The 19,039-nt window shown below is 39.9% G+C and overlaps 1 protein-coding gene across 1 annotated transcript in view; it reads right to left on the bottom strand.

The window, feature by feature from the left end:
* cacng2a (calcium voltage-gated channel auxiliary subunit gamma 2a) overlaps positions 1-19,039 on the bottom strand; it is a 92,658-nt gene that overhangs the window by 18,518 nt on the left and 55,101 nt on the right. The window contains exon 2 of the mRNA XM_006803062.3: positions 18,734-18,817. Coding sequence (XP_006803125.1) covers positions 18,734-18,817 — 84 coding nt within the window. The remainder of the gene's footprint in view (positions 1-18,733; positions 18,818-19,039) is intronic.

The following is a 19,039-nucleotide window of genomic DNA, read 5'->3' on the forward strand; positions in this document are numbered from 1 at the left end:
AGCTCGGGCTGGTGTCCGAGCTCTAGCACTCTTCTGCACTGGCTGACAAACAACTTAATGAGACTCAACACCCATGCACACCCATGGCTGGGCTTCACCAGCAGCTGGTCCTGCTCATGTCACAGTGCTTCCACACTTGCAATCTTTGTCCAAAAGGAAAAAACCCAAAACTACTACCACTGAGGCCTCACAAAGCAAACTGAGAATATACAAGTCAGAGTTCTAGTCAGATTCCTATAAAACTGCAGTATATGTGTACCTTTTTTTTTTTTTTTTTTTTTACCAAAACTTCTTATTCTTAAGAATTCTCCTATTCTAGTAAAATGAGACGTGTTATATTTGAAATTTCAGTGCTCAAGCCAAGGCTTCATCATGGAACTTTATAACCTAGCGGGTGATGTCCCATGTGGCTACATTCTGTCTTACTGTCTACGGACTAGAGATGGACCGATCCGATATTACGTATCGGTATCGGTCCGATACTGACCCAAATTACTGGATCGGATATCGGCGAGAAATAAAAAATGTAATCCGATCCATTAAATATCAAAAAAGCACCTCACAAAGCTTGCTACACGGCGTAACTCGGCTCATAACCGTAGCACGTCGCAGCAGTATGCGTCACGTGATAGAGCCGCTGTGTGTATTTGTAGCCTTGCTAGCAAACCAGCATTTCATCTCCGAGGAAGTTTTCCCAGAGAGAAGTAAAGCAAGTGTGTAAGTTCATCTCTGAATGTTTGTAAAGCGTTCCCACCTTAAGCTTAACAACAGATATATGGAGCGACTGCCTCTCTCTCTCTCTCTCTCTGCTACTTCAATCGTGAAACAGCTTAATGATCAGCTGATCGGCTTTTCTGTCGAGAGTCCGTCTCTCTTCTTAGTTTTTGGCCCACTTCTCACCAGAAAGAGGAAACCAGCGGCTGAACAACAGCAGCACTATTAAGCTTGATAAGCTGTTGTTAGAATTTATTTAATATTACTTTCTAGACCAGGATCGTTTTCTACGTAGCTGACGGCTGGTAACTGTGCAGGGGCGGATCTAGCAAAGTTTAGCCAGGGGGGCCGATAGGGCATGAACAGGGAAAAGGGGGCACAAAGACATACTTTTCTTTCTTATTCTCATTTAAAATGTCGAGCTTTTAATAAATAATTATCTGACTCTTACACCCAAAGTTTTAATCTGATGTAAAATATATAGAAGTCCATTACTGTATATAGTAACTGTTAAGTCTAATATACCCTAGTAAGCTATACTACTTTTTCCTTTGGGAAGATACCATCTGTGCAGTCTGCAATTCTGTTGAAGAAAGATGTTGAATCTATTTAATTATTCTTGAAAAATAATTTCTTTCTGTGCATTTTCCTCCCTGCATCAAATTAAATTTGATTACATTGATTAAGCATCATGAGCTGGAGGGTGGGGGGGTGGTTCCCTATTTTTTATTTTGCTGGGAGTTTGCAACCCTATTAGTTAGGTTGCTTGATATTTCTGCTAAGTACTCTTTAAAATACCAGAATAGGGAGGATGGAGCAGGTTTACGTTTATTAGATTGATCAGTATTGCTGAACTATGAAATATTTTGTTGTATTTTTTACATACAGGTATAACAGAATAGCTTTAGTGTTGTTATTTATTTAAACTTGAGTATAAACTTATACAAAATGCAGCAAGATATTAAAAAAAACTTTTATTGATTAAAAAACACACTATATCGGATTCATATCGGTATCGGCAGATATCCAAATTTATGATATCGGTATCGGTATCGGACATAAAAAAAGTGGTATCGTGCCATCTCTACTACGGACTACATAAAAAATGCAACATATTTTAAAATATATTGAAATCTTTGTTCTTTGACAACACACAAAAGACACATACAAGTAATCAGGGCCCATTTAATCTTAAAGTCCTCATAGTACCATATCATCCCTATAGAGCACTTCGCTCTCAGACTGCGGACTTACTTGTTGTTCCTAGGATATTTGGAAGTTGAGTGGGAGGGAGAGCTTCAGCCGCCTCTTCTGTCACTTCTGTGACACTGTCTCTACTTTTAAGATTAGGCTTAAAGCTTTTCTTTTTGATAAAGCATATAGTTAGTGATGCTTTTGTCTCCTGTCTTCCTCTCCTCACCTCCAACCAGTCGCAGCAGATGGCCCCGCCCCTCCCTGAGCCCGGTTCTGCTGGAGGTTTCTTCCTGTTAAGAGGAAGTTTTTCCTTCCCCCTGTCGCCAAGTGTTTGCTCATAGGGGATTATCTAAAGTAAGTCTTTTCTCTGTAATAATTGTAGGGTCTTTACCTTAAAATGTAAAATACCTCCAGGCAACTATTGTTGTGATTCGGTGCTATATAAATAAATCTGAATTAAACTGATAAAAAGATAAAATTAAACAAATCTTAAAAGTTGCTCTATAATTCCTGAGCAACTTGACTAGCTGACATGTTGAGGGATGTCTGTAAAATGCTATTGAGTGCTCTGTATGTTCTGAAATGAAGCTAAATGGTGATAAATTAGGCTAAACTAAAAGTACAAATGACTAAACTGCACTTTTTCATTATTTTTATCTCAGTAAAAACTCACATGGGAACATAAACTGTATCTTTTGCCTCAGCTTTTATATATTTTTTATATATAACATAACATATATAAACGACTGTAGAGGAGCAAGCCTTCTCTGGTATTAACATCAGGACAAACACTGTACACCGGGAACTTCATGGCATGGGTTTCTATAGCTGAGCAGTTTCTGTACATTTAGATGATCCAGTAGTTTTGTTCATATGCTGTATTGCATTGTATAACATATTCACGTGTCTAAACATGCACACTGTCCTCTTTACAAATGCATCTCCCTGCACCTTCCATCCCTCCCCTCTGTCTTCCCCCCCTCTCTCTTTCATTGACAGGGCTGAGAGGAAATTAGCATTGGCTCTTAATCAGCCTCCCCCAGCCCTAAATGTGCTGATGTGCAGGATGGGGTCATGCTAATCAGGTGCCTCAGCTCCCAGGCACATTGACTTAATACTACAAACGCTTATTAATCCCCCTCCACATCTCCCCCCTCCTCTTCCTCAATACCGAGCCCTTGCACCATCCTCGTCCTGGCCGTGAGGCTCCCCCCCTCCTCATCTACCTCGCATCAATCACACACGAAAAATATACAGTGTAAAACGACGTGCGCACAGACAACAGAAATTAGCTTTGGTGGATAAATATAAAATTTGAGAGAGTGCTTGCACAGCTTTCATCCTGTTTCTGAAAGCTTATCCGTCTTGACAACACGCGTCGCAGGCAGAATGCAATTCAACTTGAAACGACTGAAAAATGGATGCAGGTTTTACTCACTGGCAAAGTGGCACAAGAACATTAGAGTTATTCACAATTGATGCTGGAGACCCCTCTTATTTATGTATTGTTAATTTTTATTTATGTATGTTTTTTATTTAAGTCACTTTAAGCAAAACAACAAATATTAACTACTTGTGACTCCATATTAGCAAACATTGGAAGTGAATGAACCATGAAAATACCTAAAGTCTCACAGGACAGTTAGGATACACCCTGAATAGGTTACCAGCCACCAGCAATAATATTTCACATATGGTCTACTTAGAATCACCAATTAACCTATCATGCATGTCTTCGGACTGTGGGAGCAAGCGGGAATGCAGAGAGAACCCACGGAAGCACATGGAGAACATGCAATTCTAAACAGAAAGACCCCAGCTGGCCGACAGATTTCAAGCAAAAGCCACAGCTTGTGTTAGCAGAACCCCCCCCCCCCCCCCAACACAGCTAAGCTACAGTTAGTCACATCATTTGAGGATCTTCCACACTTTTAATCTGTTTCAAGTCACAGCTGAAGGATGGTAACGCAAAGATGGACCATAGATAACTGCAATAATGCAGACTGTCAGACAGCTTTAATGAAGTGCTGTGAGACGGTAGAAAGAGGGCCGAGTCCACAACAACAGGAGGTGGAGTCGAGCAGCAGACTGTCACATAGGTTACTGGGACTTGAGTCCTATGTGAAACAAATAGCAATGAGAAAGTAGGTTTGAATGATTCAGAGTTTCACATAATCCTTATTTACCTTAAATGGGACTTGATGCTGTTTGTCAGGTCATTCACTCACTGACACGAGCTGTTTTTGCTTTTCCCTTTTTGAGGCCACACAATTTTTAAGTCAGCCTAATCAGAGTCAACTCAATCTGAGATCAGCAAGAATATCCTCTCCCATCATACATCATACAGAGCAGAGTAGAAAAAAACTCTCTGAAACCTGAACTTTCTTTTTCATGTTGACCTCAGTACTTGAAATGTTTGACATGGTTAGCATGCACATCCACCTCTATGACTTTATATATGACAAAAAATACAAAAAAGCATAACATGTTGTGGCAAATCCACTTAGCCAAAAAAATGGATCGGACATCAACTGTAGAAACAATAATCTTTATATAAGGCTTCAAAAAGGGGAATGTACAACAAATAAACTGCTCAACATCAGAGCAACATATAATGGCTTCCCGAAAACTTTCTTTGCTAGCTAAAAAACCCAGAGTAACTTTTGTCTACCACAAAGGATTCTGGGAAACGCAGTTTTCTAATGAAAATACCTGTTAAATGCTCCCCTTTAGCAGAAAATTAAATCTATAATTAACAGCTCTCACTAAACATGTGGCTAACACTTAAATCACTTACAAAATAACCAAAATGCTGTTATCAAACAATAAACTGCAATAAAGTTACAACATAACACGACTACTTTAATGACAACATTATCCATGCATTACCACTTTTTGGTACAAAGCTTTCTGTCAAAAAATTGGGCCCTGAAAGCATCATTTTTTTAAGTGAAGCCCTAATGTGCATGTTATGGGTGTACAATAGCAGCGACCTCCAACCTTTTTTGCGCCATGGACCAGTTAATGTACGACAATATTTTCATGGACCGGCCTTATGGTGTTGCGGATAAATACAACAAAATAAAACCAGTACGGGTACCAAAAAAAAAAGGAAGATTTATTCATAACACATAAGAAAAGACCCAGGGAAACCGAGTTAATGATAAAAACGATAAAAAAAAAGTAACGATAAAAAACGATAAAACCCCAGAAAACCATGAATTTCACACCTGAGCCTCAACTCTCGGTTTGTGGCCCAGGGGTTAGGGACCGCTGCACTATTGCCTCTAAAATAGCAAAAACTGTTATGAAAAACATTTTTTAATTGCCAAAAATAGTTTCCCAACCATTTTGCAGCACAAGTAAGTAGTGCTGAATTTCCCAAGTTTATATTTTGATGTGAACTCAGGAAATTAATCATGTTTTTGCTCTTTTGACTTATTTTTCAAAGTTTGTATAGAATTTTGTACATATAAAATTTTGCTAATTTGATTGACAGTTTCTAAAAAAAACTCCTTATCAAGCCTTTCTTGTATTTTTGTTTTGTGATAGATTATCTGCTCTCTGTGATGGTGACCTTGGCGCACATTTAATAAAGAAAACTCCGAACAGGTTTATAGCACATATTATTATGATAGGAATGCAAAATCTTTTCATACGCTCACATTTTGTTTTTGAAACACTGATTTGAACCACCAGATGACAAAGATCTGAATACAATCCCGTGATCATCTCACATTCATCCTGCTGTCATTAAAGCCAAGCAGTTCTCCCACCGAGCACTGCACCGTCACATTAACATACCAACGCGTGCAGGCCGATCCGTGGTACACTGTAAAAGAGAAATCAGGTCATGTGACAGGCCTGCTCTCACAGCTAAAGTTCCCTTCACAGAACACATTTCAATTACTGTAATTACCCTCCACTCCACTGCTGATGTCCCCACAGATCACGCCTCAATGTGTGTGTGATGACGTCTGGCTCGCTGCCAGACCTTAGCATGACCAACAGCACACATGCGGGGAAGGAAACGCCCCACTGAGCTGCCTCAAAACAGGTTTGAAAGTATACATATATCATGAGCAGTACTTGTGTGCTTGCAGCTGCTTTATAAACCCAATATTTTAATCAACTTTACAACATATTTTACTTTAAATAGATTTGATGAAAGTTTTCTTACATCATGCATCAAACTGAAATCAAGAACAACATACAGAAGCATGACGTGGCCAAAACTGTGCTAAGAATCTTTTCACATGGAGACAAAAATGGTCCCAAAGATCAAGATTTTATTAAAATGTCAAAGGTCAACTACACAGTGATGTCATAAAGCTTTGCAAAAACACATTTCAATACATTCTTCAAAGCTATAACTCAAAAACAGAAGGGGACATTGTTACCATGTTTCCTGTGTGATCACATAAAAAAACAGAGATATATGAACCAAACTGTGCTCCTCAGGTTTCCTTAATCCATGTTGCTTAACTCATCTTCTTCTCAAAGTTTCTACACACAGCTAGAAGCTTTTTGTGCGATTACCACAGAAAATTGAATGATGAATAAATTTTCTGACTTGTGTTGATCAGAGTGTTAGATACTGTCAGGGTGGAAAATCTATCAGAAGACTTCTAACGCAACCAGGAATGTCCACAATACCTGATTTAAATATGTTCGCTGGCACCTGTGGACTGTTTTCAGTGAGTATACTATTTATAGATCTCTCTGTAGAAATCCCTGATATCTTCTTACACTCGTGCTGAATCTCCTCCAGATAAAAACGAATCTTTCATCTTGATTTTCATTGTTTTGGGAAGTGGATGGTGTCACAGGTGATCCAGGTGGTCCAAAGATTACCGAGAGTTCATTTACAATGAGCAACAAGGACACAGAGCAAAGTTCAGATCGTTTCCTCTGAATGGTCTCCATTACGAAGGTGCTTAAGACGTTAGAGTGGAACTTTGTGTTGACTGCAAGCTCCTGGAAAGAGCATTATCCTGGTCGCCTCACCTGAGGTTCTGCTCTAAAGCTTGGAAACTGTGAGCTCTAAAAATCTAAAAAAGCAATCTGAAAATAGCTGAGTGCTGAAACCTGTCAGAGATGATCTTAAATGGGAGTTTAGCATAATCTAAATGTATGTTTCACAGAACGTTTTGATCAGCTACAAAGCAATGGGCAATAAGCCTATTATACTCACGTCACAAAACAAGGAACCTGCTATTCACACAGCGTAATAGTACTAGATGTCTAAAACTCCATACTATACACTGCATCCGTCTGAGATTAGTGTTAATACCCCTGTTCTTTATAATTTATCTACTTCCTCTTTGAAATATTCATCATTCAGGAACACAGTTATATTTTTATGCTGATGAAATGCAACTTTACTTGTCTACACAACCCAACACCTTAAGCCATTCACCATCTGTATGACGATCACTGACAGTCAAACTAAACAATAAATAATCATCAATCAATCAAACATCATCCTCAACGGTTACTTTTTACATAGATGGCTGTCCAGTCCACACCTGCCCCCGTTTCAAAAGTCTTGGTGTGGCCTTGGATAATACTCTTCTTCACTGCCAACATCACTAATGCCTCATGTTTAGCTTACTTTAGTCCAACAAGACTCCGCCCCTTTCTTTCTCATACCCAAACATCATAAAACTCTAGTAAAAATATCCAATCCCTATATATAGAAAAAATGTTTATTAAGATAGCACCAAAGTGCTTTATAAATAAAGGTGGTATGGTATAGTTATACTGCTCTCTTTGCACTGAAAGAGCCTGCAAACAATTCTTTTGTACTTTTTGTATAATGGCAGTAAAGATTCTGATTCTGAAGTTCTCACGTAAGATTGCTGTAGTGCCATTTTGGTCTTCTTAAAAAAGATTCAAATTTGACAGAACCTCTCCTCATCCAGCGTCACTGGCTCCCCATTCTCCTGCACATCCAATACAAGAGTCTGCTCGTCCCTCTCAAAGCCCTCCATGACTCTATGACAGAGACAACAGGCTAAGGGCCACATAAGAACTTCCTGCTAAACGCAAGTCAAATTGAGTTGAATAAAATCCTTCTAATTATTATCTAAACTACAGAAAAACTAAATACTTTCAACACAAATTACCTTTTACTTAGAAGCTCATTTCCACAAATTTATCTCATACGGAATTCATGTATTGAACCAGTTTCTTCTTTAGTACCCAGAGGTATTTTTTTCTCGTTTGATTGCATATGGATCAGCTTTCTCTCTGTCTTGCATCACTGCATGAAACATTTTCACTTTGGTTATGTGCTGCACAAAAAGCCCACAAACTGTCAAAACCGACTCTTTTACCGCTCAATGTTTGAAGATAAAAAGAAGGCGCGTATATAATTTTCTACCAAGCGATGGGAAATTTCAGCCCTCACAACTGATGAATAAATGTGTAACACTGATCTGAGAGGGTGCGGCCATCTTTTCAAATGTCCCGGTGACAGCGACCACTGTGGCTCGTCCCGCATACGCTAATCTCATTTTAATGTGAGGACGCACTCCCTCACCTCTGTGTTTTACAAGCTGAGCTTCCTCTATATTCTCCCTTAATAAGATATAAAGTTAGAGGGCTAACATTCACTCGGTCACCCAGGACAAAAATGATTGGCTATTAATTTATTGGCCCGTGTCTAAGCACTGTATGTTTTATGTATTAGGCAACGGATTCCTTATTTGTTGCCTTGGATACTGCAAAAAGTACAGGATGCTCAAGGTCAGTGCGACCAACTAGGAACCTGCTGAAGCAAACACTCAGGCTGGATACTAACTACCACCACCTATTAACATATTTTATACCCGTTTGATAGCTCGTTGGGTCCCATCCCTCCCCTATCTATCTCTACATACACACATACACAGACACTATCAAAACTCATACTAGAGACTCACTGCACTGCTCTGCAAGCTGGTGTGATTGCTACCCCCTGCCTGTGCCCTACAAGCCCCTGTGTGTCCTCCGCTAGACCCATTGATTTTATCGGGCGACACCAAAGCCAGTTCAGGCCAGCGTCCAGTCTGCCACAAGGCCTTAGGGTGACATAGGCCATGAGAAGCCTGACCTTCTGTCATCAATGTCAGCGAATACTTCCAGATCAACGCATGCAAGCAGCAGACTCAAGGCTGGATCTGGACAAACGAAAAATCTGTGATTAAAGTCTCTTAAATGGAAAACATTTTGCATGTGATATTGTTTTTCATTGACTTCACATGCTGAAACTACTCGACTGTGGGCCACTGTAAATAAATAGTGGGCGCTCACAGCTGTGCCCTCATTGTACACTTATCAGACTAATACATTCACACAGAAAAAAACAATTGAATTGAATGTGGGATTGATCTTTGAAGAAACAATACAAGAAAAAAAAACAGAAATACAAATGGTATTATTGTTCTTATGTAAACCTACAATAACTGATTTTTGTAAAATGGTATAAACACAACACTGATTCATAAACTCATTTTTAAAATGTGATATGTCTTCTAAGTTAACTGCTGTCATATGTGTAACAACCTCATAAACAAATAAACTCAGTCTGACTCTATGGATCATTTGTACTATAAAGACATTGATTTTAGTCACTTTTAATTATTGACATTCTAAAATATGTAAATTAACATGATTTGTGAATAAAGCAAAATCAATGTCTAATCTAGAGCTAAAACGTGCCAGTATTAACATTTGCATTTAGTCTGCTTTAAAATGATTTTACAATGCTTAATGTTTTGCATGTTTTCAATGATTTATAGGTTAATAGATCCAAATAGCTATGACTATTTTACAATCAAAGTACTAACATGGATATGTAACTAGTTAACTAAGTAAGCTAATACTGAAATTCAAAGGTATGCATGCAAATAATCTTCCAACCACCTTAAATTTATATTATAAGTAAATAAGTACAATTAAAGACATTTTAAAATCATTAAATGCTTATTGCTTTCTTAAAAAAGTCCTACTTTTACCTGAAATTTGGTCAACTTGTAGATAAGAAGTATGAGGAACAAAAGACCTCAACATCATTGAAGCAGTGTGGTATCATCTCAGCAGAGAACTCACTAAAAGGCAGCCAACATCCAAGTTTTTTTAATGCTCTTCAAGAAGTCTGGAGAACATTTTTTGAAGAAATTACAAGACAGCTTGCCTGAGCGGGATCAGACTGTGTCCTTCAAGCATGTTGTATGAACTCTGCTTTTTGCTTATATGTTATATTTGATTCCATAAATCGCTTCACCTATTGTGGGATGGCTCAAGACTTAGCACTGTATATTTATCTGTTCAAATTTTAAACACCACTTGGTTTTGTGATGATTAAATCGAGGTGAGTAAAACATTCCCAAAACTGCTACTGCAGAAAATAGGTTTGGATCATATAATCAACAGTTTGACTAATTCAAAAGTTGAAGAGAGCTCGAGACACCGGCAACCAGTGTTGGTCAAGTTACTTGAAAAAAGTAATCAGTAATTAATTACTGATTACTTCCCCAAAAAAGTAATCCCGTTACTTTACTGATTACTTATTTTCAAAAGTAATTAATTACTTAGTTACTTAGTTACTTAGTTACTTTTTAAAAACATGATTTACAACCTGAATAGGTGATAAAGCGATAGATCTTTCAGCCCAATTCTACTTTTTCTACATAATCCATCATACAAAATGTAATCAAATGGAAAAGTCTCTTTTTAAAACTTGTTTTGTTAGTTTTAATCTTTTAACTTTATGCATGAAGCAAAATTTTAATTATATGCACCATTATCTGACTGGAAGAAATTAGTTTAACATTTAAACCTATTTTCTGCACATTCCAGCACATAATAAATATATATATATATATATATATATATATATACAGTGGGGCAAAAAAGTATTTAGTCAGCCACCGATTGTGCAAGTTCCCCCACTTAAAATGATGACAGAGGTCAGTAATTTGCACCAGAGGTACACTTCAACTGTGAGAGACAGAATGTGAAAAAAAAATCCATGAATTCACATGGTAGGATTTGTAAAGAATTTATTCGTAAATCAGGGTGGAAAATAAGTATTTGGTCAATAACAAAAATACAACTCAATACTTTGTAACATAACCTTTGTTGGCAATAACAGAGGTCAAACGTTTACTATAGGTCTTTACCAGGTTTGCACACACAGTAGCTGGTATTTTGGCCCATTCCTCCATGCAGATCTTCTCAAGAGCAGTGATGTTTTGGGGCTGTCGCCGAGCAACACGGACTTTCAACTCCCGCCACAGATTTTCTATGGGGTTGAGGTCTGGAGACTGGCTAGGCCACTCCAGGACTTTCAAATGCTTCTTACGGAGCCACTCCTTTGTTGCCCGGGCGGTGTGTTTTGGATCATTGTCATGTTGGAAGACCCAGCCTCGTTTCATCTTCAAAGTTCTCACTGATGGAAGGAGGTTTTGGCTCAAAATCTCACGATACTTGGCCCCATTCATTCTGTCCTTAACACGGATCAGTCGTCCTGTCCCCTTGGCAGAAAAACAGCGCCATAGCATGATGTTTCCACCCCCATGCTTCACAGTAGGTATGGTGTTCTTGGGATGCAACTCAGTATTCTTCTTCCTCCAAACACGACGAGTTGAGTTTATACCAAAAAGTTCTACTTTGGTTTCATCTGACCACATGACATTCTCCCAATCCTCTGCTGTATCATCCATGTGCTCTCTGGCAAACTTCAGACGGGCCTGGACATGCACTGGCTTCAGCAGCGGAACACGTCTGGCACTGCGGGATTTGATTCCCTGCCGTTGTAGTGTGTTACTGATGGTGACCTTTGTTACTTTGGTCCCAGCTCTCTGCAGGTCATTCACCAGGTCCCCCCGTGTGGTTCTGGGATCTTTGCTCACCGTTCTCATGATCATTTTGACCCCACGGGATGAGATCTTGCGTGGAGCCCCAGATCGAAGGAGATTATCAGTGGTCTTGTATGTCTTCCATTTTCTGATGATTGCTCCCACAGTTGATTTTTTCACACCAAGCTGCTTGCCTATTGTAGATTCACTCTTCCCAGTCTGGTGCAGGTCTACAATTCTTTTCCTGGTGTCCTTCGAAAGCTCTTTGGTCTTGTCCATGGCGGAGTTTGGAGTCTGACTGGTTGAGGCTGTGGACAGGTGTCTTTTATACAGATGATGAGGTCAAACAGGTGCCATTCATACAGGTAACGAGTGGGGGACAGAAAAGCTTCTTACAGAAGACGTTACAGGTCTGTGAGAGCCAGGGATTTTCCTTGTTTGAGGTGACCAAATACTTATTTTCCACCCTGATTTACGAATAAATTCTTTACAAATCCTACCATGTGAATTCATGGATTTTTTTTTCACATTCTGTCTCTCACAATTGAAGTGTACCTCTGGTGCAAATTACTGACCTCTGTCATCATTTTAAGTGGGGGAACTTGCACAATCGGTGGCTGACTAAATACTTTTTTGCCCCACTGTATATATATATATATATATATAATTTTTTTTATTTTTTATTTTTTTTTGTGTTTACACTCACTCTTTCAGATGCAAGTAAAACACAGCAGAAAATAAATAAAGTCAAAGACTAGCGGTCCTTTTGCTCTATTTTCACCTGTAAAGCAGGAGTAGAGTAGGCGGAGGTTTATCCTGGTGCAGGTGTGCTGCAGCGGTCAGTGGAAGGATACCGCAGTTTCTCTGTGAGTTTCCCATTACGTCGTAGCTACTCGGTGCTTGCTTGGAAGTTTAGGGGTTTTTTTCGCTGTAAAAAGAAGTTTTCTTCCCACGCACAGCGGACACTAATGTTTTTGTCACTTTTTACGGAATCAAACTCAAAGTAAGGTCAGTACTTCCACGCTTTAAACGCTGCACGCTCATACTCTCTCCGCACTCGATATATGATCCATTGTTGATCTGCACACAGCTGTTGTCACGAACATCACACTCGCTTACGTCACTGTCATGAGACATTCTCGCAAGAAAATCACGGTTTTAGTAACGCAGTAACGCAGCGTTCCTACGGGAAAGTAACGGTAATCTAATTACCGTTTTTGCAATAGTAATCCCTTACTTTACTCGTTACTTGAAAAAAGTAATCGGATTACAGTAACGCGTTACAAGTAACGCGTTACTGCCCATCTCTGCCGGCAACCATGGTCAATTGTCTTCCAGGGGCCAGAGCAGGCGACATTGAAGGAAATTTATAACTGCTGGCTAAGGGTAAACGTAAATTCAGTAAAAAAAAAAACTACCAGAAATCTCGAAGCACAGGCCGAGGGGGCGGTGTGGCAGCAATTTTTGACACAAGCCTATTAATTAATGAAAGACCAAGACAGATATTTAATTCATTTGAAAGCCTGATGCTTAACCTTGTTCACCCCAGCTGTAAAACTCAGAAACCAGTCTTACTTGTTATCATCTATCGTCCACCTGGGCCTTACACAGAGTTTCTGTCTGATTTCTCAGACTTTTTATCTGATTTAGTGCTCAGCTCAGATAAAATAATTATTGTGGGTGATTTTAACATCCATGTAGATGCTAAAAATGACAGCCTCAACATGGCATTTAATCTGTTATTAGACTCAATTGGCTTCTCTCAAAATGTAAAAGAACCCACCCACCACTTTAATCACACTCTAGATCTTGTTTTAACATATGACATAGAAACTGAACATTTAACAGTGTTTCCTGAAAACCCTCTCCTGTCTGATCATTTCCTGATAACATTTACATTTACAATAATTGATTACACAGCAGTGGAGAGTGGACTTTATCAAAGTAGATGTCTTTCTGAAAGCGCTGTAACTAAGTTTAAGAATATAATCCACCCTCTGTTATCATCTTCAATGACCTGTACCAACATAGAGCAGAGCAGCTATCTGAACGCTACCCCAACAGAGGTCGATCATCTTGTTAATAATTTTACCTCCTCACTATGTACAACTCTGGATACTTTAGCTCCGGTGAAAACTAAGGTCTCAAATCAGAAGTACCTGACTCCGTGGTATAATTCTCAAACAGGTAGCCTAAAGCAGATGACTCGTAATTGCATGTAAATGGAGAGTCCTCTTCACACACTGAGGTTAATTGTGGAGTTCCACAGGGTTCAGTGCTAGGACCAATTCTGTTTACACTATACATGCTTCCCCTAGGCAGCATCATTAAAAGACATAGCATAAATTTTTACTGCTATGCAGATGACACCCAACTCTGTCTATCTATGAAGCCAGATAACACACACCAATTAGTTAAACTGCAGGAATGTCTTAAAGTCATAAAGATCTGGATGGCTGCTAACTTTCTGCTTCTTAATTCAGATAAAACTGAGGTCATTGTACTCGGCCCTGAAAATCTTAGAAATATGGTATCTAACCAGATTCTTACTCTGGATGGCATTACCTTGGCCTCCAGTAACGCTGTGAGGAACCTTGGAGTCATTTTTGACCAGGACATGTCCTTCAATGCACATATTAAACAAATATGTAAGACTGCGTTCTTCCATTTGCGCAACATCTCTAAAATTAGAAATATCCTGTCTCAGAGTGATGCTGAAAAACTAGTTCATGCATTTATTACTTCCAGGCTGGACGACTGTAATTCATTATTATCAGGATGTCCAAAAAACTCACTGAAAAGCCTTCAGCTAATCCAAAATGCTGCAGCAAGAGTACTGACAGGGACTAGAAAGAGAGAGCATATTTCTCCTGTTTTTGGCTTCCCTTCATTGGCTTCCTGTTAAATCCAGAATTGAATTCAAAATCCTGCTCCTCACATACAAGGTCTTAAATAATCAGGCCCCATCTTATCTTAATGACCTTGTAGTAACATATCAACCTATTAGAGCACTTCGCTCTCACACTGCAGGCCTACTTGTTGTTCCTAGAGTATTTAAAAGTAGAATGGGAGGGAGAGCCTTCAGTTTTCAGGCCCCTCTTCTGTGGAACCAGCTTCCAGTTTGGATTCGGGAGACAGACACTATCTCTACTTTTAAGATTAGGCTTAAAACTTTCCTTTTTGCTAAAGCATATAGTTAGGGCTGGACCAGGTGACCCTGAATCCTCCCTTAGTTATGCTGCAATAGACGTAGGCTGACGGGGATTCCCATGATGCATTGAGTTTTTCCTTTCCAGTCACCTTTCTCACTCTCTATGTATTAACAGACCTCTCTGCATTGAATCATATCTGTTATTAATCTCTGTCTCTCTTCCACAGCATGTCTTTTATCCTGTCTTCCTTCTCTCACCCCAACCGGTCACAGCAGATGGCCCCGCCCCTCCCTGAGCCTGGTTCTGCTGGAGGTTTCTTCCTGTTAAAAGGGAGTTTTTCCTTCCCACTGTCACCAAAGTGCTTGCTCATAGGGGGTCATATGATTGTTGGGTTTTTCTCTGTATCTATGAAGCGCCTTGAGGCGACTTTTGTTGTGAGTTGGCGCTATATAAATAAAATTGAATTGAATTGAATAAATACTGCTAAAACAATATCAAGAGACTAAAATGCCTGCCTGTGACTAACAGTTAATTTCCTGCTCCAGCGTGGATTCACGGGCATCCACATCTCCTCCCCGCACATGATTTTTCCCTCTCATTGCTACACGTTGTTCGGTTTTAGTATTAGCAGATTGCATAACTAGGCGTTTTCTTCCTCTGTTTCTTCTCTCTCAGCTGCTTAGCACCCAGTAGAGCAGCGGATGATGGGAGCTCCAACACGGCATGATCTAAAAACCCAGTGGCGCTTTAGTGTGCCTCAGCTGGCTTATATAACCCCGTGTGGATGCGCAAACTGCCTTGCTATTGGGAGAGCTGGACTCACGGAGCAGACACACACGCGCACACAAACACGCGCACAGAGAAGCTACTGACATGTGGCGTGCTCGTATGTATTTGTACATGCGTGGATGTCGGCATGAGGACAGCAGATCTGTGCATGTGCGGTGGAGCGGGGGTGTATGTTGAGCACAGTAAAGTCAGATTTGTCTGTTTTATGCTCGGCAGCCACATCACCGAATTTCTCACTGCCTCCTCCTCACTATGCTGTCTGATGACATCACCAGTGTGTCCCCTTGATTTTGGACGCCGTGCTCGCCGGTGATGTCACTTCCGTCGGGCCTTCACCTGAAGTGACATCATTCCTGTTGCATAACTATCCCCTCTCTCCCTCAGCTGTGAGAGCAAAGGCAGCTTTTCTCCATCTTTGGCCACCCAGAGGCACCGTGAAACTCCTCATTATGGAAATGCCAGGTGTGTCCGTGAAAGGGAAAAGCGCCGATGTATAAAAGCATCACTGGAGTTTCACATGAAAGACACGCATACTGCATCCCACATGACCTTATCGTGCATACGGGATAAAAAAAACATGCAATGCTGCAAATCATCGTGACTGAGACGACATGAGGCACTGTGCAACTCCTGACATGTAAAACTATGAGTGTGAGGTGTGAGGGTGAAGAGATGCAGAGAGAGTAAGAGAGACAACGACCGAGAGAGGCCTGACCTATATAAGAAGGAGGCTGAAATATTTATGGATGTGAGTGTCCTAATTGGCAAGCTACTGGGAGCAATGCGGCCTTCTCCTCCAGTCACAGCCTGGGAAGAGGTTAACGTGCGCGTGCACAGAGCATCAGTGGTCTGAGGGCCAGACCGCTGCTTCTACCCCATGACTGTCATCCTCAGCCTGAGAGATGCCTTGTTATGAGTGTGATCTGCTTTTGCCAGGGCTATGGCATTGTTAGAATCATTACCAGAGCTGTTATCGTAACCGCGGTGCACACGGGCGGGAACAACCGCTCAGAGCGCTGAGTCAAACGCAGCCTAATTGGCCGGGCTTAATCTCCAGCACTGGCACACACCGTTCGGCTGTCTGTCAGGCCTCGATTACAATCCCTGCAGACGAAGACGAGAGGATGGACACTTTCTGACTTACAGTTTCAAATCACTGCAGGCTGCAGGGGGAATGAGGTCAACCAGGGCTCGGGACATTGGCATTTTTATGAAGTGTGACATTGCGTTAAAGCTGGCACCTATGTTTAATTATGATGAGTGTTAATGAAACGTAAAAATTCAAGATGTCAGTACTTACAGAAAAATATAGTTATATGACCAAGTCATCTACACATCTATTTGTAGCAAACTTTAGAGAGTAGAGTTCAAATATTTTTTAACTCGGATGAAGCTCACACCCGCCTTCTGTATCAAGCTATTAGGCCTCATTTATTAGCAGTGCATATACGCAAATCTGCATGTAAATCAGTGATTTATCAATATTTCTGTACATGAATTTGTTTGCACGTTAGAAATGCGTTAGAAGTTCAAACCATAGGTACGAAAAGATGACAAAGGCCTGGCTTTCTTTGGAAGTTTAAAAACAAATCTTGAATACTATAAAAATGAATACTACTACTCCTTCTACTACTATTACTATTCAGAATGTTTATTTTTATTGCCATTCATTATTTAGAGTTTTCCACAACACTATGAGACACAAAAACGTCAGGATTGCAATGAAATTAAAAAACAAAAATGTAAAGATTTTTGTAAAGAAAACAAAAAAGTAAGAGGGAAGGTCCTACACTTTTTACTTTAACCTTTATATTTAAACATAATTCAGTCTTACTTACTTAAAATTATGTTGCCTTTAGTTAAAAAATGACAAATTGTTTCTGGATATTATGACTTAAATTCTCATTTTCGGTCAAATGATCACATGCTTTTTGCTCACAATCTGTCTTGTGCTTTTTCTAGTAGCCTGTTAGTGTTTTCTCGTATCAACATTGATGCCAAAATTATAATTTTTTCTTGAATCGCCGTGAGTGTCTCAGGGGTAATGATATTCAGAACCAAGGGGATGCAGTGGGGCACTTTTGCACACAGAGTGCACACGGAGAAGTTTGAGTAGTACGAATATTTCCTGCTGTGCAATGAAGAACTAACTCCGTATCTACAGTTCATGAGTGACAACTGCACCACACACTTCAGCAGAACAGAAACATGTACAGTCACTATCAGCTATCAGCAGGCCTGGAGCAGTCACAAAGTTACAAGAGTCCATATAAACTTTTCAGTGTGGATATGAGGACTCCAGCCAATGCGTTTCCAAAATCAGTATTACACTCCAAAAAAGTTTCTCTATGAAAGCTGTGTTAACAGATTGCTTTACAAGAAAGAAGGCAGCTCATAAAAATTCTTCTCTGTCCTTCCAAAAAAACAAACCAAATTAAATCCACTCAAAGAAAAAAGGATTTAAAGCTTAAGTGTGCTCATAAAAGTATTAACAATTAGTTACTGATGATTATACAGTGTTTCAAAAGAGGGGAGAAATCTCTAAATTGAATTTCTTATCTTTTAAGCAAATACAAAGATTAATGGGACTATTGACCTAGTGATGGTAACAGCACCTGTTGTGATTTTTAGGATTAGCAGGCAAATGAGTTCGACAAGCATCTCTGTCTTGCTTGCACAAAGAAAAAGAGAGCAGAAATCAATGGGCTGTGTTTACAGGGTACACAGCCGACTGTAACACTGCACGTTATGTTACACACAGCCAAGCAGTAAAAACAGACGAGCTGCTTGGCAGGGCTCAGCCTGGCCAGCCTCACGCTAAAGGCAGGAAGAGACGGTGCTGACACACGGGCCAAGAGCAGCGACTGGCACCGTGCTGCAGTCTGAGCAAAAAGTGGAAAAGATTTCAAAAAAAGAAATTTTAGAAGGAGAAGCAAAATTCCTGAAGTGATTTTTTTTCTCGTGTGGTCACTTTAAAGACAAACAGAAAAAAGTCACAATTTTTCTGTATGTGAAAGTAAAGACTGAATATATACTTACGTAAGAAGTACTCAGATGGGTCTGCTTCATAATCTGTTTCCTCGGGAAAGTGGTCTATCTGTTTACACATGCCCTTGAAGTTTCCTGTTGAGTGAAAACAGAAAGAGGGTTCAGGAGAGCTCTAAATGAAACGCTGCAAAAATCTATAACTGGAGCCAGTTTGATATCAGACAGACACGTCGACCTTTTACACTCCATATCATCAACAGACTCTGTATCCTCAGTTCCATAGAGGAGGGAATTTGACTTTCCTCAACCAGTTACTACTGGTGTACCAGACTGAATCTAACACGTGGGCTGTGCCAA

Source organism: Neolamprologus brichardi, chromosome 4 (assembly GCF_056152115.1).
Source record: "Neolamprologus brichardi isolate AB-2024 chromosome 4, ASM5615211v1, whole genome shotgun sequence".
Classification (NCBI taxonomy): Eukaryota; Metazoa; Chordata; class Actinopteri; order Cichliformes; family Cichlidae; genus Neolamprologus; species Neolamprologus brichardi.